This window comes from Python bivittatus, unplaced genomic scaffold (genome assembly GCF_059951505.1).
Source record: "Python bivittatus isolate LINGU-HERP-01145 unplaced genomic scaffold, Pbiv_v1 ctg000840_np1212, whole genome shotgun sequence".
Taxonomy (NCBI): Eukaryota; Metazoa; Chordata; class Lepidosauria; order Squamata; family Pythonidae; genus Python; species Python bivittatus.
In genome coordinates, this window is record NW_028277113.1 from 2,378,636 (window position 1) to 2,403,994 (window position 25,359).

The 25,359-nt window shown below is 39.5% G+C and overlaps 1 protein-coding gene across 2 annotated transcripts in view; it reads right to left on the bottom strand.

Moving 5' to 3' along the window:
- Positions 1-25,359, bottom strand: part of CDH18 (cadherin 18) — a 302,248-nt gene that overhangs the window by 121,203 nt on the left and 155,686 nt on the right. For both annotated transcript variants that reach the window (XM_088130719.1, XM_088130718.1), the window contains exons 3-4: positions 21,366-21,660; positions 12,321-12,440 (exon numbers count right to left, since the gene is read on the bottom strand). In XM_088130719.1, coding sequence (XP_087986845.1) covers positions 12,321-12,440; positions 21,366-21,660 — 415 coding nt within the window. The remainder of the gene's footprint in view (positions 1-12,320; positions 12,441-21,365; positions 21,661-25,359) is intronic.

The following is a 25,359-nucleotide window of genomic DNA, read 5'->3' on the forward strand; positions in this document are numbered from 1 at the left end:
TTTTTATGTAGAAAAACAGAGGACTCTTCAGCTCACTGAATCCAATCGTGAAGGAATCCAGATTAAACCAAACAAGGCACATGGGTTGCCATCATTTCAGCTCATCCATGAAGGAGAGCTCACCATCCCTCTGAATAACTGGTGTCACTATCCATCTTTGCTGACTATTAGGAAGGTGTCATTTTTATACATTGAACTGGATTCTTCCTTCCTTTAAGTTAAATACATGGATCTTCTGTTCAACATTCCTTCAGATACTTGAAAAGTACTACAAAATCTCTCCTCAGTCTTCCTTTTTCAAAGCTAAACACACCTAATTTCTTCAAGAATTGCTCACAGGATTTTCTAATCCCCTGCCGAACTTCATAGGCCTTCTTTGAAATTTTCCCAGGTTCTTGAATCCTTAAAATACAGTGTCTAGAACTGCATACAGTAATTGAGGTGGGATCTAACCAATGCTGAATAAAGTGGAAGCATTGCTTGCTGTGATTTGAAAACTATACTTTTGTAGCCTAAAACTAAATTAGTGTTTTTTGCAGCCACATCACCCTTCTGACTTATTCAGTTTGCAAGCAATTATTATTTCAAGATCTTTTACGTAAATAGTGTTAGCAAGTCAGGTATTTTAGCATGTGACTTATGTTTTCTAAATGAAGAGCCCTTCAGTTGTCTCTATTAAGCATCATTCTGTTATTCTCAGCCCATTTATCTAATTGATCAAGACTGTTTTGAATTTTATTTCTGCCTTACTTTGAACCAAGTTATTTATTTTTCAATTTATCATCCTAATTCTTATTTTTGCTTTTCTTATCCTTAATTTATCTTTCTTAAGTTAATTTATTTGACTTTCATCTGCACACTTTCCACATTCCTTCCATCGTACTGTTACAATTGCTACCTTAATGGTTATAATTAAAAGACCATATACTTTTTAAAAGCACTGATTTCTATAAGGGTTTCCTTCCTTATAATGGTCTCTCTCTCCTGAATATTTTGTTGTATGCTGGACACCCAACGATGAAAAAACATTGAAATGGGCAATGTGACATCACAATACAAGCTAAATTTTTTCATGCTTATATTCCATCACCGGATGCTAGTACGTCAGGGACACATTTAAATCATGATGTTCTGTTGCATATGTTGTCACTCTTCCCCTTCCCCACCCCACAAGTAAATGCCCATGTAACTTTTAAAAGAACACACACACATACACACACACACACACGTGTGTGTGTGTGTGTGTGTGAATCCTGTTAGGTATATCTTTTTACTATGTTAGATGAGAGATCAGAGTTCCGCTTTTCATGATACATAGTCCAGAATAGAAAATGAGTCATTATGGGCTATTCCTCCTCCTGCCCAATACAAAATTAGTTAGGCTTCTTCCAGATCATGTTTCTGGCCTCAAATTGGTTTGGACACTCCTTCAATACCTTTTCATGTAAAGATTTAGGGAGATACTATGTTTGTAATGAAGCTGCAGTGGAACTCTTTGCCTCTTAGATCCTACTGACTACTCATAGCATTAGGAGTAGAGACATCAACAAGAAATTCTCTTGTTGTTCCATTCCTTGTCTTGTTCTGTTTTCTGAATTTATTAACTGACAGGATCCAACATGGATTTATGATGAACAAGTCATGCCAGACTAACCTGATCTGCTTTTATGATAGATTTACTAGCCTGGTTGATCAGGGAAATGCCATTGATATAGTACATCTTGAGTTCAGCAAGGTTTCTAGCAAAGTTCATCATAGCATCTCTATTAACAAAAAGGTCAAATATGGGTTTGACAGTTTAACCATTAAGTGGATCCACAGATGGCTCAAAGATCGTACTCAAAGGTAATTATAAATGGTATTGTACTCAAAGGGTAGTTAGAAATAGCATCAAATCTACTTGGATAGACATCTCAAGTGGGGTGCTACAAAGCTGTCCTGGGCCTGTTACTATTGGTAACAGTGCTCAGGTTGTGCTCAGGTTGTGAAACACTGTTCTAGAAGAAAGGAGTGTTCTCTCATTTCAGAAAGCGATTTCTGATATTTGACTAAGACAACACAGGAAAGCCTCAGCCTATAGCTTTGTATTCTGCTCTAAATCTTTTTAAGTAAACTGAAAGACCCAGTAGTCCAAGAAGAAAAAACAGGAATCATCTACAACATGCAATATAAGGACTGTAACATACACTACGTAGGACAGATGGGCAGAAGACTAGCAGAGTGCATCCATGAATACCAACTAGCAGTCAGAAGATAAGATGAAAACTTCTTAATCTCACAACACATGGACAGGCTCAACCATAGTTTCAACTGGGAAACTGTCAGCATCCTAGACTAAGCTAAATCCAAAAATGTTAGGGAATTCCTGGAAGCTTGACATTCAGACAAATCAACCATCAATAGACACATAGAGATAAACCACTTTTACAAACCATTCAAAAGAGACAAACAAGCAAACAACCAAGCTCAGAGGGCACCAAGAACTCCATAAATCTTTTTGTTTCTCATGAAACCCTACCTGCTCCAGGTTATCCTGGCTATTCTTACTAACAAAATGACTCATAATCAGTACTATTTGAAATTTTTTAAAGCAATACCTTCTCCCTATGTTCCAGTCAATGAAGTTTTCGTATCTTTGAAATCTTGAAAATAACATTTGAAAAAAAAAAAATCTGACAGAAGAGGAATTACTTTTTTCTGAAGTCATCCTTTGATGCAGCAGTTTCTACAATCACCCACGATTTTCAGCAACAAGGTTTTTTGAACACCATACTTTGATGGTGGTCAGAAATCCTTTGTCATGAGGATACTGACATAACTGATGTATTGTTTCAAATGCATTAGAACTTCAGCTCCTCTGATTTAGAAACAGACTGTAGTAGAATGCCTGTTCTATATAACCAGACTTTGCCACGAAACGCTGAGAACAAATAGTTGAAAGGCATTTCCAATAAATAACGGTATCAGCTAGATTCAGGAAGAAAGAACTGGCCTTATTCTTTTTTGTGAAGGTTCCACATTCTGAGCAGTGGAAAGTTCCACATTAGTAGATTCGTATTACATTATGTATTATTATCCAAGGTTGCAATCCTATGGTCCCTGAACAATTTTTTCCAGAAGACATAGGCTGCAATCCTATGGTACCCTCTGAGTAACCAAGAGATCTCTAAATTTATTGTTTCAGTTCCCAGCGAATTTTCTTCATGTTGAATATCCCAGTATGTGAACATAGAAGAAGAGGCGTGTTGCAGATTAAAAAAAAAAAGGGGGGGGGATGCTCTGCATCCATCTCAACTTTCTGCCACACCAGGAAAAAAATAGTTCAGCACTTGTATGACTACCATATCTGGGCTGCAAAAATCCAAATAATTTCGTGATGGTGGGTAGCAAAGAGATTCAAACCTATCTAACTCTGCCCTACCATCCAGTGAGTGTCTGCAGCTTTGATACAATATCCTGCTCTGGACTAAACTGTTTTCCTCCCGTCGCTTGCAAGAAGGACAGGAAGATTTTATTTTTCCTGAAAAACTCTACTTAATAGGAGACACAGAGACACCCATATCTTTCCATCCTATGTTAGTCTGTGACCATCAAGACTTTAGAAAACTTGGCGCCTCAGATATAAAAAGCACTCTGGAGTTAAAAGGCATATTTATCTGCTGTCACTTACATCTTGCATGCATTCATTTAAGAAGAAGAACTATCATGGAAGCATGGATGAATGGAATAATCTGTTGGTTTCAGTATTGCATAATATACAAGGGCAAGGTAGAACGAGTGAGATACAAGTGAGATATTATAAAGCAAATGAGTATTAATTGTTTTGTGAATTATATCCTTCTGTAAATTTTACAAAGTTGGGAATTTTTTTTTCTTTTTTCTTTTTCACTAGGAGGAAGTTCTGTTCCACGTGTACCTAAGTGAGAACCAAAGCTGGTATGTAAATATATCTATTCTGCAGAATAAACGACCATGATTATTTTGTTATCTGAAAGTTTTCTTCAAAGGTAGCAGCAACTGCTGCTTTGAGAAATCCTGGGAGATATTTCCTGCAACACATTTGCCAGAGAAATGCTTAACAAATTTCAAAAGCTGCAGCAAAGTGTCTTCTAACTTACAGCCTTCATTAATAATACTTTCTGGTAATTCATAATGTTATCAACAAGTTTTCAAGGAAGAGGAAATTCATCATGTAGTTTCTGTCTTTTGTTTAGGACAAATCTCTTCTTAATAGATTTAAATGATTTTTTCCCCCGAAGAGTAAATCTGGGTTTCAATAACTATCACACAGCAGATCAGAATGATTCCAGCAGGCTGTATGTGGACCTAGGTTAAAGATAGCCTCACTTCCTTTTTCCAAATTTACTGGTTCTTACTGAAAAAAATATAGTCTCTTCTACATTCTTGGATGATTCACTGAAGCCAAAACTTTCAAATTTACTTTTAATTCTGGTTAGAAGTAAATCAGACAGAATTCTAGAGACAAGGGATGATAATACCAAAAGGCGATAAAAACAGAAGAGGAAAGGGGGGAAAAATGATGATAACAAAGAAAGAGCAAAACCTGGAGAACTTAGAAAAAAGATGAAAATATTATTATGAGTTTGTTTGTTTTTTAACCAGATGAATTTTATTCTTGAATATTCCAAGAATTTTATTTCTTGGAATAAAAACATAGCTACAGCATCAATAATTTGCAAATATATAGATATACATACAGACAGGGGGAACAAAATTCCCACAAAACCTCTTAGCTGAAGGACTTAATATTTATAGAGAAACTGTGAAATAATAATTGACAGAATCATCAATAAATGCTCACTTAGGAACATATGTCTGCAGTATAAAAAAGGGTGACCAAGAAGATGAGCTTTGATTCTTTAATATGACCTCTTCTTAGCACTAAAAGTAGAAATCAATCATGGATAATAATACATTTTAGATTACTCAGTGGATGCTATCATCAAAGGGCTCAAGTTGTAATTGAATATTAGATTTCATAGAAATCATATTCTTTTTTTCCTCCTTTCCTTCTTTGCTTTGTGTTAATAGAACAACATTCTCCCAAGTTTAGTAAGGAATACTTATTTCCGAATGAGAACTGGATACATATTTCACTCATTTGTTTAATAAGATCCACTCCTACCACCTAAAAACATGATCCTTTATTCAGCAGCTGCTCCAAAAGTACCCAGAATTACAGTCATGGATTAAATAATACAAAGAACAATTTATCTGCAGTGAAGCCTATTCTTGTATTTCCATATGAATCATTATTTTGAATGCCACTTGCTTGAAGGGTAGCTAATAGGGATATAAAGGTATTTACCTGAAACTTCTCGAGGAATGGATTGGGTGTTTTCATGCCAAAAGAATTCAAGATAGAATGGACACTCACCACAAGCAAAATCTAGCAAGTGATTTGCACTTCATTGCACATTAAACATCATGGGCTCGTTCTAAGAAGAACTGGACAGAAAGAAAAAAGGCTCCTGCTGTAGTTCAGCATTGCTCTCAGTGTGCTGTGCTTTTTAAAATATATATTTAAACAACCTACTGGAAGAGATCCCTTGGCCACTTTCTGCCTTAATACATGGTCTGACCATTAAAAAAAAATACTTTAAAAAACCTCAGACCCATCACTTTTAAAAATGATATTTAAAATGTGAAAGATCAATTCAAATCAGTCCATTGGAGGATAAACGTCTCTTCACTGAATGTTATAGATCATAATCTGTAATACTGGTGCAGTGCAGTTTAGTAGACAGATGTTTTTCAAGTTCCCACTCTTGGCCTGAGAAAGGATGACAGGCCCAAAATTACCCAGACAGTTTCCATATCTAAAGGAGGATACTGGCTCTCATATATCGATAGATAATAGATACACAAACACACACACACACACACACACACACACACGCACACACAAAGAGAGAGAGAGCCACAAAGCCGCTTACAAACTCCCCATATTTTAGCTACATAAACGTTGTGCAGGAGTCGTGAATCCAGGAGGAACCTCAGATTGCACACCAGGTCTGTCTGGGGCAGTGCGACCCCTTCCAGTACCAAAGACGACATAGCCCTAGTACCAGAAGGCCCCAAAACCAAAGCCACTCCATCTTGCCAGGGTTCAGTTGAAGCCTGTTTTTCCATCCAGACCTCACAGCCTCCAGGCATCAGGATAAGACATTCACAGCATTGCTTAATTCACCAGGGGCAGAGATGTATAATTGGGTATCATCAGCATACTGATGATATCTCACCCCATGATGACAAATGACCCAGTGGCCTCATGTAGATGTTAAATAAGAGGGTAAAGAGTACCGAACCATTCGGCACCCCACATAACAGGGGCTAAGGGTGGGATCTCTCCTCCCCAACCACCACCAACTGGAATCAGCCCTGGAGGAAGGAGGTGAACCAGCACAACATAGTGCCACCCACCCCCAATCCTCTGAGCTGATCCAGAAGGATACCATGGTTGGTGGTATCAAAAGCCACAGAGAGATCAAGTAGGGCAAAAGCCACAGAGAGGTCAAGCAGGGCAACCCCCATCCTGCCATTGCCAGAGATCGTCCAAAACCATGACTGATGCTGTTTCCTTCCCATACCCAGGCCTAAATCCTGACTGAAAGGGATCCAGATAATCCACTTCATCCAAGGTTCTCTGAAGCTATTGTGCAACCACCTTCTCAATCACCTTCCCCCAAAAGGGGAGGTTAGATACTTGGCAAAAGTTGTCCAATATAGTGGGGTCTAGTGATGGCCCCTTGAAGATGAGGTGAACCAAAGCCTCCTTAAGAGGCAAGGGAACAACTCCCTCACTCAAAGAAGCATTAACCATTGCTAGAACCTTCTCACATGACACCCCCCGGGCTGCTTTAACCAGCCAGGAGGGGCATGGATCTAAAAAACAGGTGGCTAAACTCACAGATCTAAGGACCCTGTCCACTTCCTCAGGTCCAACAGGTTCAAACCGTTCCCAGATAACAGGGAAAGATTCCTCCCTAGGCATCTCCACTGGACCTGCAGCAAAGCCAATGTCCAACTGAGAATGAGTGATTTATCCAATAGATGCTAGGAAAATTCCTCCACACATCCCTGCAGAAACTTTTCTGAGCCGTCCTTACCCAGGAGGGCTTGCATCACCTGAAGCAGGGCTGCAGGGCAGCTATCTATGGATGCAATAAGAGCGGAGGAGTAATAATGCTTTGCCACCCTTATCACCACTAAGTAGGCATGAATAGCAGCTCTAACCAAGTTCATCCCTTGTTGAACACCAGCGACAGTCTAGACATCTCTTCCCTTGCTTCTTCTCCCTTAGCTGTTCCAGAGAGTGCCGGGATCCTCAAGAGGAGAGAGCTTGCATGGGAATGATTCGATCCAAAGCCTCAGCTGCCCCTTTATTCTAAGTGGTAACCAAGGCTTTGGATGGACCTTGCAGCAGATGAGCAGCGACAACCCCCAGCTCCCTCTGGAACCCATCTGGGTCCATTAGTCTCCAGGGGCAGACCAATCTAATGGGTCCAGCCTCCCTGCAGTTGATAGTGGCGCTAGAGAATCCCATTGTAATCAGGGCATGATCTGACCATGACAAGGGGGACACCAAAAGCTCCCCGAATTTCAGATCACATAGCCACTGCTCTGACAGGAACACCAGGTCCAGTGTATGACCATTAACCCATGTTGGGTTCTGGATGAACAGGGTCTCACATCCAGTGACCTGTACAGCACCCCAGAAAGCCGTAAGAGATTCCCGGATGACAATCATCCCCACCCCCACCCCTGCCCCGGACTCTCGGCTGATGCCACATCAAAACCCTGCTGTGCATAACTCCGAGAGGGCTACTTCCCCTTCCAGATCCAAACAGGTCTCAGTGACACATGCCAGGTCAGCCTTTTCATGAGGGAGGCCTTATTACAGACTGACCTGGGATTCAGAAGCCAGAGACCAGAAGAGCTTCTGAAGGTCTGCTGACAGGGTACCGGGGCTGAGACTGAGGAGCTAGAATGTGAGACCGGTAACAATCAACAGTCCCACAGTCCCTGGAAATGGCCTGCTCCCTGTCTTCCACCACATCTCTTCACCACCATAATATTTTGGCCCACCCCCAACAACAGCCCAATCCCTATATTCAAGCCCCTCAATTCCCAAAACTGGGGAGCTGTCCTTATCAGCTATACCTGGAAAGGAAGCTGGATGTAAGGTTTGCCCCGTTCCACAGAGAAACTCCCCTGACACGTGTGGTTCACAAAAGAGGTTTACTCATGCGTAATGTAGGGTTTCAAGCAAAGCCAGGACTGGCTTGGTACATTTACATTACTCCTTTATAGTTGTCTCAATCCCCCCGCGGGCCCCGGTGCTAGGTTACATATTACAAATTAGATTGCAGATTGCCCCCTGTAATCCCCCCCTTCTACTGGAATGGCACGTTCAGCCCAGTTCTCTTGTTTCTTTGATTGTTGTTGCCTGTGGCGTGGTCATTGCCTTCCTTGGGGCTTCTGTCGCGCGCACAGCCGGGAGCATCCCCTCGCGCGCTGATCTCTTCCTCAATTCCGCGGCTCTCTCCTTTGTCTATAACGCCTCTGGTGTTAACACAACGCATCCGCTCCAGATTAGTGAAGTGGTGCCAGGTGGCCCATTCATTAGCTTGCGGTTTCGCATTTCCTCTTTCTGCGCTAGCGCTCGAGCGGTGAAATTGACTAAAGCGCGGCTGGGCAAGTTCCTAGGCGTGCAGTGCCGGCTGAACCTGACACTGGACACCCTGAGGCTCTTTAGCTTACCAGCATTCAGCATCATCGGAACCCAGCAACCACCTCTCCCACTCCATTCCCACAGCCTCACACACAAACATACACAGGGATCCCTCCCTTGCTGCTCTCACCAGCAGGCAGTGGGTACCCTACCCATTCACCTTTCATCAAATTCCTCATCTGACTCCCACTCAGAGAGAGGACCAACACATTCACACCCACACCCACTCACACTCACTCACACAACACTCACTTCCAAGAACCCCTACCCTGCTGCTCCCACCAGCTGGCAGAGGCTCCCAACCATTCCCCCACCAAGCCCACTCCTGGCTCTCATCCAGAGAAAGGCAAAGAGGAGGAATAACATCCAATTCCCAGTGGGAAGCCCGCCATCCAACTCCCAGGCACTTCAGCATTAAATGGGAGTAGTGGTATTTTCTTCTTCTTCTTGGGGCTACAGGAGGGAAGCAGAAAGGGCTCCGCAGGGGAAGGGCATACACAGCAGCCTGCCAATCCACTGCAACCCCCCCGCCCCACCTAGCCCTCACCCACACCTCCAGAGCCCCCGCATCCTGATGACAAGTTGATGACAGAAATATGGTAGAAGGCTACAACACCCCAAAACTCCAAAACACAGTTAGACCAGCTCCTCAGTCCACTCTCCAAAGCAACAGCTCAGGCAGTCCTCCAAACCAGCATGAAGAAATCCCTCTAGCCAAGCCAGCTAGGCCAGTCCGAGAACGCTGCTCCCAGATTCAAAAAAGCCACCAAGGTCACAAATGCATCAGATGCTGCAGACATAGCAAATCCCAGCAACAACCACAGCAGGCGTGGCATGCAATGCAAGACAATAAGCGCTGCCGTCATTCACACTCCTCCAGCCGAAGAAATCCAAACAGACCCGAGCAGTCCAGCTTCCATTCGGGTGAGTGCCAGTCCAGGAGCACCCCTCCACACCACAAACACACACACAGGAGACACGTACAAAAGCATAACGTGACAAGGCCAGCAGCTCCACAGCTCTAATTCTCCCCGTCATCTTAACCGGAAGTTAACTTTAGTCACTAAGGGGAGAGTTAGGGTTTGGGTAAGAGGCCCTGGGTAGGCAGCACACGGCAATGGATATATTATCCTACCACATTTATTTATTTGAACAATTTATATGGCTGCCCATCTCACAACAGTAACTCCAGTGCTAGTGGACAAGAGGTGAAGGAGATCGTAAGAGACAATGAAGCCATTGGCAGTATGATTTGCAATGCCTCCTAATTTCCAATTATTTTTCTTATATAAACCAAGTTATACAGTTTTATTAAATTAATTCACTGATTAAAATTTAGAAACACACACACACACACATATTAAAAATAGAGTGCTAACTTAATCTGAATCAATATGGAACTATGCAGGTGTGGCTCTTTTGACTACAGATGAAGCTGACTTTCTTCCAGCTGAAGGAAGTCCTCTAATATACAAAGTGGCTGAGATATTCATGCCATTTGATAGTAGGAATATGTCCAAAATTCTTTCCATCTGAATTTCTGCATGGATTTCGAGTGCTAAATTATGTAATTTCAGATGTTGAACAAAAGACGGTTGTATAAAGTTGTGCATGATTTACAATTTCAAGTTTTTTTAATCCATGCCTGTCTTTTGTATATGTATGTCTTCAACATACACACTTTGATAATAATGGGAAGAAGAGTATCACCTGAAGGAATTAAGTAAATACAAAATTAAATAATACAAAGGTCATGTAGTTTGCTGTGTGAACATACATTAAAAGAATCAATGCAAAAACAAATTAATAAAATGCTCTATCAACCACTGTACAAATAAGTTCTGCAGAATTATGAGAATCTTGTTACATACATTTGCCACATATAATTTCAAAACTACTCATTTATCAAAGCTAAAAGTTGCATTCATTTATTTTTTTAACAGCAACATTCTAATGACTAATTGAACTGTAATCCTACCATTGTATTATTACACTTTCATATTTCAGAATGAAAAGAGAAATGCCACATTTTGAACAGCATAAAATGTCCATAATTAAAAAGAAGCCAGCAAATGTCTGATGTTGAAAGCAAGCTTTATTGATCTTTAGTTAGGAGTACTCTCCATTTAAATAAAATGAAACTCTGCATTAATGCTTTCAGTTTCTTTCATAGAACTGTAACTGCAATATTTCATCAGACAAAAAATGAATAATTTTAAAGTATAACTGTGATATTTGGTCATGTTCTTTTGTTGTTGTTGAAAGTAAATGTACAAGAAAATTCCTAAACCTATCCAGAAAAAAACAAAAAAAAAACATTTTAATACAAAATTTAATAGGTAAAGTTCCATGGCTTAAAGAACACATTTGGAAAACACAATGCTGATATGCTGGAGGATAAATAATATATTATTCTTTATTGCACTGTTCATAGCACATACCACATACCTACAAAAGTAATCAGTTTTTTGGAATTTATGAAGAATAAAAATCAAATTAAAATATAATTCAGGTTTGCTCTTCTATTGAGCATATTTATTCAGTAGAAATTTACTGTACATTGTCTTCTATGACCTTGTGATGTTCAGTATCCAGCTGAAAATCAATGGACTGGGGAGGAGATGTAAGATTATTTACTGATAGTAGTAGATAAGTACATTTATCAAAAGCTATAAGGCATTTACAATCACACCATACAACCCCAGCTGGGGAATATTTGTTTGTTTATTCTTATTGGCCCAGACTCATGCAAACAAATTTCCTATTGCTGTCCTCTGAACTCTTCTTATCTGGAGTTTTGGGAATTCATCCGGGGACTTGGTATCCAGAGCATGCACTCTGTTATTGAGATATAGCCCTTCCAAAGGTTGAAATATACAAAAGTTCTCCTAAATGTGATAGCACAAATTTTGAAATCAGTGCCCCAAAACCACACAGTTTCAGTCAAGGGACTATTTTCCAACTAAAAGATGAAATATATGTTTGGATCAGAACAACATCTAGGTTACACAGTCACCTCTTATTTTAGCGTCCATTGGAAATAATTAGTGCATGCTGTGTGTTTGTGCATCTAGTCACACCCATACCCCATAGCTGTGGGGTAATAGTTTATCACCAATGTCATTTAAATGCTCTTTTATTACCTGTTTGTATAAGAAAGGAAGATGGCCCTGAATTTAATGTTTTTTTTAGTGAATCTAAGACAACCATCTAATTTCAAAAATAAATTATTTGATAGAAAACCTAGTCTGCCTTTCAAATAAATATTGTCATCCTCTAAATGAGTTATAAAGACGCATAGGTGAATACTTTGGTCAGATTTCACCTATTTTTCCCCCATATGCAGCAAGGGAAAGCTTTGGACATAAAAAGGAAGAATTTCTAAAGTTGCCCAAAGTATCTGTATAATGTGCACATGTAATAATTTGTGCAGCAATGATGGCAACAAGTCAAAAATAGAGATGATAATGATGATGCAATCATTGTCATCATCCTTAGTATTAGTAAGATAATATTGTTCATGTAACCAACAAGGGCATAATGGAAAGGAAAACATAAAACTTACCTGTTTTAGGATCAACAGAGAAATATGGCTGTCCCTGAAGAATACTATAAACTACTCGGGCACTATTTCCATAGGTGGGATCATCTGCATCTGTAGCTGTCACCTGAAGGACTGAGGTACCTGTTATGTTCAAGGAAACATGATTCAGTTGCCATGTAGAGTTTTTTAAGTAGTGCACATTCTCATGCCTTTTCAGTTCAAAAAGATGATTTAAATATAGTCTTTCATTAAACCACTGACATTATCATTATTTGTTAGATTTATAACCAGCTTTTTTCCTAGAATTTAAGGTGGATTATATCAGGATCTCTCTTCATTTTATCACAACAGTAATAAAAGTGAGTTGGGTTGGACTAAGAGAGAGAACAGAACTAAAATCATCCAGTGAGTTTCCATGGCTGAGGGCAGACTAGAATGCGGATCTCTACAACCTCTATTCCAGATTGGCTGTTCCCACTATTTTAAAGAATATGTAAGTGCAGAAGCTTGGAAACTGGCTGATTACAATGATTACATGCCTGTAATCTAGGCATGGTCTTGTCATTGAAGTTCCCATGCTCACTCTACATCTTGGACTTTCATGTTTTGTGTCTGCAATTCTACAGCAAGACAAAAAGGCCAATGTTGATGGGGAAACCTACTGTATATTACAATTTTAAAAGCCACAACCGATTCCAAACTATAAAAGCTTCTTTAGCCATGCTCAGTAACCTATTAGAAACTACTTTATTTGTTTGCTTGCTCCAAATCTAAATTAAGGAAATAATTTCAACTAATGGTGACAAACTAGGAAGCAATGGGGGGGAGGGGCATGAACAGATTATTATGGATAAAAAATATTCAAGCACTGTTATAAGTTAAGTAGGCAGAAGTTCCAAAAGTACAGGCATGCTGCCTATTAAGCAATATGAAGCAGATCGCCCTTGGCTTCTAATTGTGAGGCACAAGATTCCTTATGTGATTCGGGTCCTTACAGAAAGCTAGGAAGGGATGGAGCTGCCAAAAGGTATAGACCTGTTTAATTTGAGACCAGATCAGTGCTGAAGCAATATCATATTGTGTTCTTTGTAATTCTGCACAGAACAGTTCACCTGATGTTGTGATTGCTGACTCACTGGACAGTTCCTCCCTCTTTCAATGCACTATTTTGAGCCACACAGTAGTAGGAATAGGAAAGTAACTGGAAAGAGAAAGTGTCTGAAATTTCTCAGAAATATTTCACACATCTAATTCTGATAGTCCTGTGCTATTTTTTTCAACAAAAAAAAATAATTCTCTTGTTACACACAGAGGCTTAAATTATTCAGTGTACAATTAACTTTCTAATTTGTTCCTTTATGTGCTTTTAGAAACTTCAGACTGCATATTATATATTCCACACTTAATTTCTAAAAAAGAAATTAAGAGAGGCTAAATGCTTAAGGCTGGATAGAAGGACTGAAAGTTATGCTGGACATACATTCAATGAAATGAAATCCTTGACACCTAAAGCAAACTATGTAATGAATAGTTGGGATGATTTGGAAAGATGTTGCACACAGACTCCTTATCTTTTCCTTTTTATAACTAACAAATGCTATTGTATGGTTGGTAACTGATGGCTGAGAAGATGCCTGGATTTGGGGAGAAATAATGACTCACAATTATTCTTTAAAATTCCTTCGGGGCTAAGCTCTCTGCCACATCTGCTCTTCAGGAAGTTACTGATGGTCAGGAAATAGCTGGAAGCAGCTACAGGCCACAATATTTTGATGTGTCCCATCCTGTTCCTCCTTCCTCTTGTTCAAGAAGAGGAGCTAACAGAGTCTCTTACATGAGGAAGAACCAAGGATTTTGGAATATAGGCCAATTCAGAAAAGAGAAGAAACATGACTGAGCATTGGCAATCACTTTATAATATGCTTCCTTGGGGATCCCATATGGCAATGGATCTGCTATTTCTGTAGTGCTTTTGTCCAGCAGGTATAAACTAAATTTTTTCATAAGCATCATAAATTTGTTAAAGTCCTGAGCCAGTGTCTGGAGGCTTTAAGGGTCAGGATTAAATCAGATGAGTTCCTATTATGATGGAGCTGTTGTTTATCAATAAACAGCTAGGTTGTTACAAACAATCGAAACAATATAATGTATTAAGACTTACAACAACATAATTAAATAAACAGCTAGGCAACCCAATAGCATCAATCCTAGTAGTTGTTCTCAGTGGGATTCTCATTCACCCTGAACCCAGTGGCTCATGACTTGGGGGTAATGATTCTCCTAGATCCCTGGCTCCCACTAAAGCAGCAGGTAGAAATTGTGACCATGCGGCCTTCACCCAGCTTCAGCTGTTGCCCTACTTATGACCTTCTTTGGACCTGAATGCCCTGGTGATGGTAATTCAGTACTCAGTTGGAGTACTGAAACATACCATACATGGGGCTGCCTTTGGAAACAACCCAGAAACTACTGCTGATGTAGAATGCAATGGCTAGGTTACTGATGGAGAATGGCTAGGTTACTTTTCAGTCCAGAGAAATGAATGATGAGGGTGACAACTGGGACATGCAACAGCACTTAGCAAAAGTGTATTCTCCTTACTTCGTTTCACTCCATCCCTGATTTGCTACCCAAGTTTCCAATTAACCCTTGCTGCTGGCATCAGGAGTATGCTAAGTGTCATGAATGCTAATGTGGGATGCTAATACTATACTTGTATTTAGGTGGCTACAGGACTGGCACTTATAACCTGAACTCATTATAGGTATATGTGGTAAGATAGAAAAGATAATGCAGCATAATTTGTATAATTTAGGTCCCAATGCAAACCTGAACAACTTGTGATCCTTCCTACATTATCCTTCACTTATCTCTTACACTCTGCCAAACATCTGACAAATCTTCTTTTTGCAGATGTATTCAGAAGTAATATAACCTTATCACCCCCAAATTCTCAGAAATAGTTTCATGCTGCCCCATGATTGCCTTTACTGCTGCTGACTTTGAAATGTATGAATCCCACTTAAGCTACCAGTACGTCCTCCAGCTTATTGGTGGACAGCATACAAAGCACCACTTTATCAACATGTTCCTTCCCTTCCTATGTTGTATTCATTTGACTGAATATGTATATACGCACACATTGTACCGTATTTTTCTGACTATAAGACAATATATTTTTTTAAATCCTTATGCTAAAAATTGAAGGGCGTCTTATGCAAGGAAGTAAGCCGAGGAGAGAACCGCGCGGTTGCAAAACTGCCCATACTTTGTCTCTGCAAACAGACTTCCTCCTATTGCTAGCCTCCAATCACGAATAAAATAGCTTGACTCTGCAAACAGGTTTCCTCCAATCACGAGCCTCCAATCACGAGTGAAACTGCCCATACTGTCTCTGCAAACAGACTTCCTCCAATTGCGAGCCTTATGTAACTGACGTCAGCTAATGCTGAACAAACCAATTGGAGGAAGTCTGTTTGCAGAGACAAGCTATCGGCAGTTTCACTTGTGATTGAATGTAATCAGTTATGCAAAAGAGCATGGAAACAGAGCTGCAGAGAGACGGTTTGGACGTCCTCCCACCGAGTGTATCAGGTAAATGTTACCTAATTACTAAATAAAAATGTGTTCTGCACTATCTTTAAAATATTGATTTCTTAATTTTGGGTTGGAAAAGTGGGGGTCGTCTTATACATGGGGGCGTCTTATTGATGGAAAGTTACGGTAATTGCAATTGTAGTTGCTATGATGAAGAAAGATACCATAGCCCCAATGCTAACAAGATTCCTCTACGGGGTACATTTCAAAATGGGGCAAATTACATATATCACAATGTAATAGGAAGCAACGTTAATGTGCTTGCTAGTTGAAATGAGAGCATGGTCAAAAGTGCTGGTGTGATTTTTCTACTTTTATGGAACTTGTAATTTCATGAACAGCCCCAGCAAAGAATCAATTTGAGTTTAGTCAACAATATACAGTGCAGGAAAATGTAAATTTTCCTTACAGTGAAAATTATTTTATTTTTATAGAAAATACATCAGGACGACTTCCTATGCTCACCAGTTCCTAAAAAGAAATCAACATGTATATAAAAACTATGTACATTATTATAGAATTCAGTCTTTCTATCATGAATAAATCAGTTAGGTAGTTACCTGAACCTGAATATAGTACATCATACTCTTGCTAATACTGAATATATTGTGATTTTTATTTATGGATATTAATCTTTGCTTGGAAAGGGTCTATAAAAGAAATGCTGATGTCATATTAAGATAAACATTAGAAAACAGATATGGAACACCTATAAAGTAAACATTATAAGATTGTTTGCAGTGTTGTAAATTTTTAACAAGATGAGCACCATCCAGAAATTTCAGTCACCAGTTCATTTCTTGCAGTGGAAAACTTCTCTATAGAGGTCTGTTCCACTAAATCTGGATTATAAACATATTTTTAAAATACTATGATTACAATCAAATTTTAATATTTATGTTTAAGAGTTACCACATTTTGCAAACTCACCCATATAAATATGTTTTGCTTGGGCTGTTTCATGATCAACACATTCAAAATTTAATGTGTGCGTGGAGGGGGGAGTAATCTAATTATATATCATTTAAAAAGAGGCTTTACTATGATACTTGATTTGACTGCTGTGCATTTCAAATTCCAAATAATTAAAGGAACCAAAAAATGTAGCTCCTGCTACATCAGGTGACTAGACTAGTAAAAGACCTTCAGATTTGATCTGTCACTATTAGATTATCCAACTTTTAGTAACCATTAATGTGGTTTGAGACTAGAGATTATAAGGTGGCCTTTACATAAGGAGATTTAGAAGAAAACAAGGTAAACTCTACCTGTTTCTATACATTTCTCCTTTGGTTCTTTTGTCTGTTTTTTTCAAACTAATAGTTTCAAGTAGGCATTAATATGTTTTCCCTACTCAGCCAGACAAAAGGGTCAGTAGAAAAATGGGCAGCTATAGATTTCCTCTTCATCTCTACATTGTATGTATGGAAGAGTACTCATTCAGTTCTCATTTTAATAAACAGTTATATAAGCTATGCTTCTCAAATGATACATAAACTGTGACATAAAAATCTATTTTGTACACACAATTTTATGTCTAAAAATACTTAAAACAAAGCATGCATTTCTGATACCCCTTACACATTGGAGAATATGTAACGTTTCCAAATGCACTTTAGCACTATATGATTTAACACACTTTTTAATAAAATAATGAGCTCATAAAGTTTATTAATTATTGTTAGAATATATTAAATTAGGTATTCAAGAGTACAGAGAAGCACAGAATAAGAAACAGAAGAGCTCAGTGCTTGAATGTCAACAGAATACCATTTCTGGCATGCATGTCACATTTTTATAGTCTTAAAATTACGATTAATTCAACAAAAATATTACTTCATATAGGTTGTATGCCTGCTCATTTTTTTCAGAAACAAATGGATGGGATCATCTAACAGTGCTCAAAACATACAACTTTTCCATGTAATAGGATCTTAATGCTACAGTGGTTTGATTTTGGAGACAAATTATTTAACATATTAATTTTGATCTGAAAGATTCATTGAATTTTGTAGACACATAAATGCTTTTGAATGATGTAACGATGTTTTGGAATTGAACAGGAAGTTAGTAGAAAGGAATAGTACACACACACACACACACACACAAAAGAATACTATATGGCTGGAAGAATACCTTATTCTCCATCTATTGCACAGTGGTCTGAAAACCTTACTGCTCTATAACTGAATAAGCATTTTCTTTCTGGGATTCTCAATTGGAGAATTATTTAGAAATGTGGACTGCATGCTGTGGGTGTTTTAATTTTCTAGTGTTAATATTGTTATTTTAGACTTACTGTGTATGTCTTTATTACATATGTATTTATGTTTTACCATGAATGTTTTAATTTTGTTGTATGCCACCAGGAGTGTACATGGAGTTGGTGGCATATAAATTTAATAAACAAAAATGCTACGTTTCCCCTACTTTTTCTATTATTGAGTAAACTGACTTAAATGTTTAAGATAACATTATACCTCATCTTATAATTACAACAGACAACTTTATCTCATATAATATGAATGTACTGTAAGGCTAGTTTGATTAAAATATGTGATATTTATGTTTTTATACGTTTGCTCCTTTTGCTTTTTGCATAGATCAGCAAAAGCTTGGGAAGCAGTGTATAAAAAAAAACCCTCATAAATTGAATGTTTACTGAAATTCATTTATTTTGAAAAACTGTATACGGAATTGTATACACATTTCATATGCATGAAAATAAATATGAAAATTGCATATTGTCAAGCTGACTTTGAAAATAATATGAAAATGGGAAAGAACAAATTTCTGCTTCATAAAATGTGAATGTTACAGAAAGCAAACCAAATAGAATTATATCTATCATTAATTTCAAGACAATTGGTACAATCTAGAGACTGACAATAACATTGCAAATTCTACTCTACCGTTTTGATTCACTAGTTCTGTTAGTTCCACAAATTCAGAAGTGAAATTTTTTTAAAGAAATTACTTTGGGAAACACATTCACATATTCATAACTGAAAGAAGGCAACAGCAACCTCCTTCTATTTTGCTGCTAAGAAAATGAAATAAACATGCCCAGGAAGTTATCAGGTTTCAAGCCAGACTTGAATGAGATCTGACTACAGGTCCAATAATTGAAATGGAGGATATTTAATTATTTAATTATTAATTGTAAGCATAAAAACAAATGACTCCCAACACTATTAATTAATAGTTCTTTTGGAAAGATAGGCTAAAAAGAAGTACAAAAATTACTAATCTAATTAAGTAATAGCAAATGGCTGAAAATAAGCAAATCCTAATATCTGAACCTGTCTGTCTGTCTATCTGTCAATAAGACATCCTGAATTTAACAATGTCAAATTCTGGTAGTATTTCATTTCTTCTTTGTTTGCCCTAAACCTCTGGATCTGCCTATAATTCTTAAAGCTGACAGTGGGCCCACTCACTCTTTGACTTTGTGATAGCACCATTATGTAGTGCCAAGAATCTTTCGTATGCCATTGTAGCTATTGATCAAATTAGAATACTGAACTATAATGACTACTGTTGGTAGCCAGAGAGGTGTGTGCTGCTCATACACACTCAACACTTTAGGCGGTAAAGTGCAATAGAGATACTGCTGCTAGCTATCCTTTGACTTTATTTAGAACAATTCACATGTTGGGCTCTTTTCTGCTTAATGGTTCTTGTTCTGCTGTTTCTTACTTGTGGTCTTATAATTCTATCTGCCTGCCAACTCAGCCCCTATGAACCTGACAGAATCCTCTTTTTGTAAACTATGTGTGTGTGTGTGTGTGTGTGTGTGTGCGCGCGCGCGTGCACTTGTATGTTTGTGTTGTCTTAATCTTTAGAAAGAAGAAGGTAAAAATATGATGCTGGCATCCATACTATTTTACCGCACACTTGCTTCCTTCCTGTGTTTCCCACAGCCTACTCTGATTATAGATAATTCAAGTACTTATGCCATTTCTCTGGATGATTACTGTTAGCTATTTCGGCATACCCAGAAGCAGATATTTGTTCTCAGGTCAGAGGATAATACAACAAAAACAATCTATCCTGGGAAGATATTTCAGTATCATATTAATCTCTCTCTTCTTTTATCCCATTGCTGGGTAATATTAATTGAGTTCATATGATGGATGTATAATCCGCAACTCAATTTTGTCATCCTTAACGTTTATAAGGAAGTAGACTGATTTTCTTACCAAACATAAATTGCATCTTTCACAATGTTTCACATGCTGGAATGCAATTCCTGTTTCTCTGTTTTCTTGCCCAATATAGTGGTGATTATAATGCCATTATTCAGAACAATGATAAACTGTCAAGACAAGGGCATCTGTAGGGGCAGGTCAACAGCATGGAAATGGCAGTCGCAACATGAATTGCATGCATCACATGCACTTAAAAAGGGGCATGGCTTTGATCATTCCATTCACACCTGCCTTTTTCATGCTGTTGACCTCCTATGGATGTCCTTGCATCTGGATGGATGGATGTGTGTGTGTGGGTGTGTGTATGTAAACTGTGTATCTCTGTCTCTCTCTGTGTGTATACACACACACACACACACATATATATGCATTCGTTATCTGACACATAATAACACATTTACTCCCTAACCCAGGAATTCAATTTACTAAGTCATCGTCACAATGAGCGTTTATTAATATAAAATCATGTATTTTTGGTTGGATAATGTTTTTATTTGGAAATAAATTGGAAAAAAAGTATTTGTTGCTATTTTGGGGAAATCTGCATAGTTGTGGATTTCTCTTTATTCTCTTTGAAGGGCCCACAAACAATGTCTCACTTCACCATCCAGCTGGCAGCAGACCCTGAAGCAGGAACAATGGACTTACGTGAACTAGTGTCTATTCTGATTTCCTTTTCCAACCTCTAGCTTTCAGCACCATACATGGAATACATGAAGTTGCTCTGCACCAAGATAAATTATCAGTCTAGTTCAGGATTAAGCAACTTGTAAACTCTAGGTGTTGATTCAGTCAGCACTGTTAATAACTGGTGAGGACTCCCAGCCCTGATGAGCTTCCCAAATCAGAAACTTCTTGCTAAAGTCAGAGAGGATTTTCCTAACTCTGCAACCTACATTCTTTTTCAGTGAAAAGTCAGAGACTAAGGAAAATATTAAAAGCTAAAGGGAGGAGTAATGCTATTTTCCAGCATGCTGATAAGGTCAGAAAAAATTTACTTGCTTAAATGTTGTTATGCAACTGTAAAAATATACTACAGCCCTACCGGGGGGTGGGGGGAGGGGGGAATGGCAATTCTAGTGAAGTCATTGAAGTTCTAAGGAGAGGAGCTACTCATCTTACTTTCCAATTGACTGGTAACACAAACAGCTAAAATAAACTAGGGTACACTCTCTAGTATCTCAAGAAATCAAACCAAGCCCCCTGCTAAATGTCAAATCAACAGCATATCATTGCTATTTCTGATTATTCTTCTTACCCATATCAGACATCTCTGGCACAGTAACAATATAAGGTCCGTCCGTAAATTTGGGTGCATTGTCATTGATGTCTTGTACTTTGATAATGAACTCAGATTCAGGCTCAAGTGGCTTGTTGGTCCACCTATCAATAGCTTGGGCATGTAGCACATAGTGTGTCTTCTTTTCTCGATCTAGGCTTTTGGTTGAATGGATGTCTCCAGTCGTGTCATCAATAATAAAGATAGTCCCAGCCCCTTCACCAGTAAGAATGTATTTGACTGATCCGTCACCTTTGTCAGAATTGGAGTGCAGCTGTAAAACACAGATATAGATGTAATAAAATATTCATTCTGCTATAACCTTGTCCAGAATGGCACAAAAATATATATTTATGCCATGTACATTATCATTTAACGGAAAATATCATACTTTGTTTGCTTCTTTTAAATAAAATGAAGCCAAATCATCCAATATAACCCCTTAATTAATCATCATCAAAAATACAGTGAAAACCAGCTGCTTGGCAGGATTAATTATTATTTCCAACTTGGGGAGAAAGGGTAAAATAAAACAAGGGAGCAAAGCAACACATTTCCATAAAATATTTTAAGTTCCTTACCCCTCCCCCCAAAAAAGGAATGAGAATGAGAAAAGCCTTGAAAAAACAGGGAATTATCTCACTGTTTCAAAGAAGTGCCTTTGAAGCATTTTAAATATTCTAATATGACCATTTAAATACTTTATTAAGCAAGCTGCTTGAACTGAGTTGAAGAAGCAATGAACTAGGGCACTGATTCTTATCTTAATCAAGATATACAATTTGGAGAATCAGGGAACTGCAACTCTCTGTCTGCATCTGTTTAAGTAAACAGTTTTCATATACTGAGAAGTCTAAAAAAGTGAGATGTTTTATAATGTAAAGTAACAGCATGCAGTTTCAAACTCATTCTCTTAAATAAAATTGATTTTTTTCCTTAGCTGAACTTGGCACACAGCAATACCTTACACCAATTATCTTTTATCAAGCTCCTCCTTTAGTAAGTTTATTAGTACGATGCAGAACTTACACTATTTGCCTTAAAGTTTCTAAAGTATTGACCCAAATTCACTGAGTAACGTATTAATCTGTTGATTATGGTAGAATTCCAATGGAAAGGTCATTATTTGTAGCTACAACAAGTAACAGTGATGGGGGCATCTATGGGGTGTAAATGCAATAGAAACGGGGAACCAACAAAAGAAAAAAAAGGAAAAATACATTTTAAATCTCATAGAGAAGGAAACAGAAATGCAACATTTGATAGTGGCTGCCACAGAAATTGCCCTAATATTTTAATGTTTATTTTTCAGTTTACTTTATTTTTCTATTATGGTAACTGGCAATAAGACAGATAAAATATAACCAATTTACTAAAACACAACAGTTTACATTTAGAGAGGGGAGAAATATAAAAAACACTTTTAAAAAATCAAGCCAATTATCTTTTATAACTTATACTGGCTGGCTACAGAATGCCAACTAAAATAACCAAAGGGAAATTAATCTATTAATTACAGGTGAATTTTACAACAAGCATGGAAAAGTAATGGGTGCATTAAACTGACTAGACAAAAGATAATGGGCACAGAAATCACCTGGTTGCCCAGGAAAGGAATAATAAAAGGTGCTATCAACTTATTACAAAAATCTCTGTCAAAATCACAGCACAGAAGAACAGAAGCCATCAATTTAACTCTTCCAGCACTTCAAGATCAGATTTTAGGACTGCTGAGGGAAAGATGTCAATGTGTAAGAGCATGAAGATAATTAGGTACATAAGTAGATCAAGATACTATTCAGCTGGTTCCCTAGTTAACTTCAGTGTGGATTCAACTATATTCAGTTTGATTTTCTATATCCAGAATTTGAATTCTACCCTGGCCTGTTTTTAGTGCAAGACCCACAGTGACTCAGAAGAATATCAATACTGCAGCAGTTTATCCTCTATCCCTCACATACTGATGGACTGATAATTGATCACCAAGTTGGAACAGCCAAATCCTGTGGGTAAAATGTTAGCTATGTCAACCAATAATTGAAATAAGAGTCCTCTTTTATTTATTAATTCCATGCTGCAGGTAGATTAACTTTTGGAGATGAGGCTGGAATTATGGGAAGGTTAGGAAAGTCATATGTCAAAGGTGAAGCTAGCTGGCAGTATGGCCCTGTAGGCTCCCTTCACACATCATATGTGAGAAGGATGCTAAATTAAACCCAAATAATCCAAAGGAAAGGAATTTATTTTATACAGCAGAGGTAAGCCAGGCAAGATATATTTTAACATGAATAGTAAAGTTTGCATTCCAAGGGTAAACTGCAACAGAAGTGAAAAATAAAAATGCCATGGAAGGTGGGGCCAATACCATAGCTTCCTCTAGATTGTTAGTACAATCTTATACATGTCTGTTCTCACTGAGTTCAGATAGAGTTACTCCTAGATAAATGTGCATGCATGTCAGGTTCGGTTAGCACGAGGTTTCAGGGAAGCACGGGGCTGCAGGGAAGCTCGCAGCCAGACCACGCGGAATCCACCGGCGGTAGCTAGCGGGGAAAAGAGGAACCGAAAGCGCCGCTAATTAACAAGCCACCTGCGGCCAGCTAAACAGGAAAACCGCAGCGGAAGCTTTTAACTATGAACTGATAACGGCGCGAGCATGCAAGGAACGGGGCCGCAGGGCAGCGAAACAAGATCGCAACGCAGCACAGAACCCGCGGGTCTGCACGTAGCAGGGAGGGACCAACCCAGCCGGAGGGGGACTGGCAATCAAGGACAATTGACTCTGACCGACCCTGCCATCATGAACGATCAAGGGGGACATTGGGGGGCCTAATAGTCCACAGCTGCAACGCGATCACGAGGCGGGAAAAAGCGCGGGAAGGGGGGAATATAACAAGTGATGCAATTGTACCAAGCCAGTCCTGGCTTTGCTTGTGACTACTACGTTACGCATGAGTAAACCTTCTTTGTGAACCACACGTGTCACGAGAGTTTCTCTGTCGAACGGGGCAAATCTTACATAAAGCCAGGACTCACCGTCAGCGCTACCCGGTACCACCGAGGAGCGTTTTCTTTCTCAATACAGGCATGACCAGCGACGAGGAATCCGTGGGTCAGCTGGAGCGTGAGGAATCCAGGCTCGCGGAAGGGCGGTCGGAGCCACCCGGGAGCGACGGGGCAGCGGCCAGGGCCGGGCGCCCTCCATCCGAGCGGTGGTCGATGGGCGTGAACCAAGGACCAGACGGTTCAGGCGCTACGATGACCCGGGGTTCGGGGTTCCGGAACCGTGAGTGGAGCGAGAAATTCGCCCGACTAGAGGAGAGAGTCGAGCGACGCCTAGACGCCGTGGAGGCGATGCTCCAGACCCTACTACAGAGAGTGGGACCACCGGCGGTGAACGAGGAGGCGAGCGACAGGGGGGGCGGTCCGGGACCCCCGCCGGCACCACCCACGGCGCCCCAGTCGGAGGACCAACGGGCGGCAGACGCCCTGAGACTTTGAGGTATCACTGGGAAGTTCTCAGGGGACCCCGAACAGCTGCCGCACTTTCTGACGCACGTCAGGGGGTTCATGCGGAGGGGTGGTCACCTATTCGCTAGAGACGAGGACAGGGTATCCTACGTGGCCGAGCTGCTAGATGGCCAAGCAGCCAGCTGGGTGATCGGGCTGTACGATGCCAACGCGGCGGAACTGCGGAGTTTCCCGGACTTCATGCAGGCGCTCCGGGACAGATTCGAGGACACATTGAGCGCCAAGCGGGCGGAGGACGACATCCTACAGTTCAGACAGCGGGGCAAATCGGTATCGGAATATGCCCTGGAGTTCCGGAGGTTGGCCGAGAAGCTCGCGGACTGGCCGGAGTCCCTGAAGGTGAAGTATTTTAAGAGGGGACTCAACCCAGAGATCCTGGAACGGGCACTGGGGCGGGACGACCCGTCCACAGTGAAGGATTGGATCTGGCTGGCCGGAACGG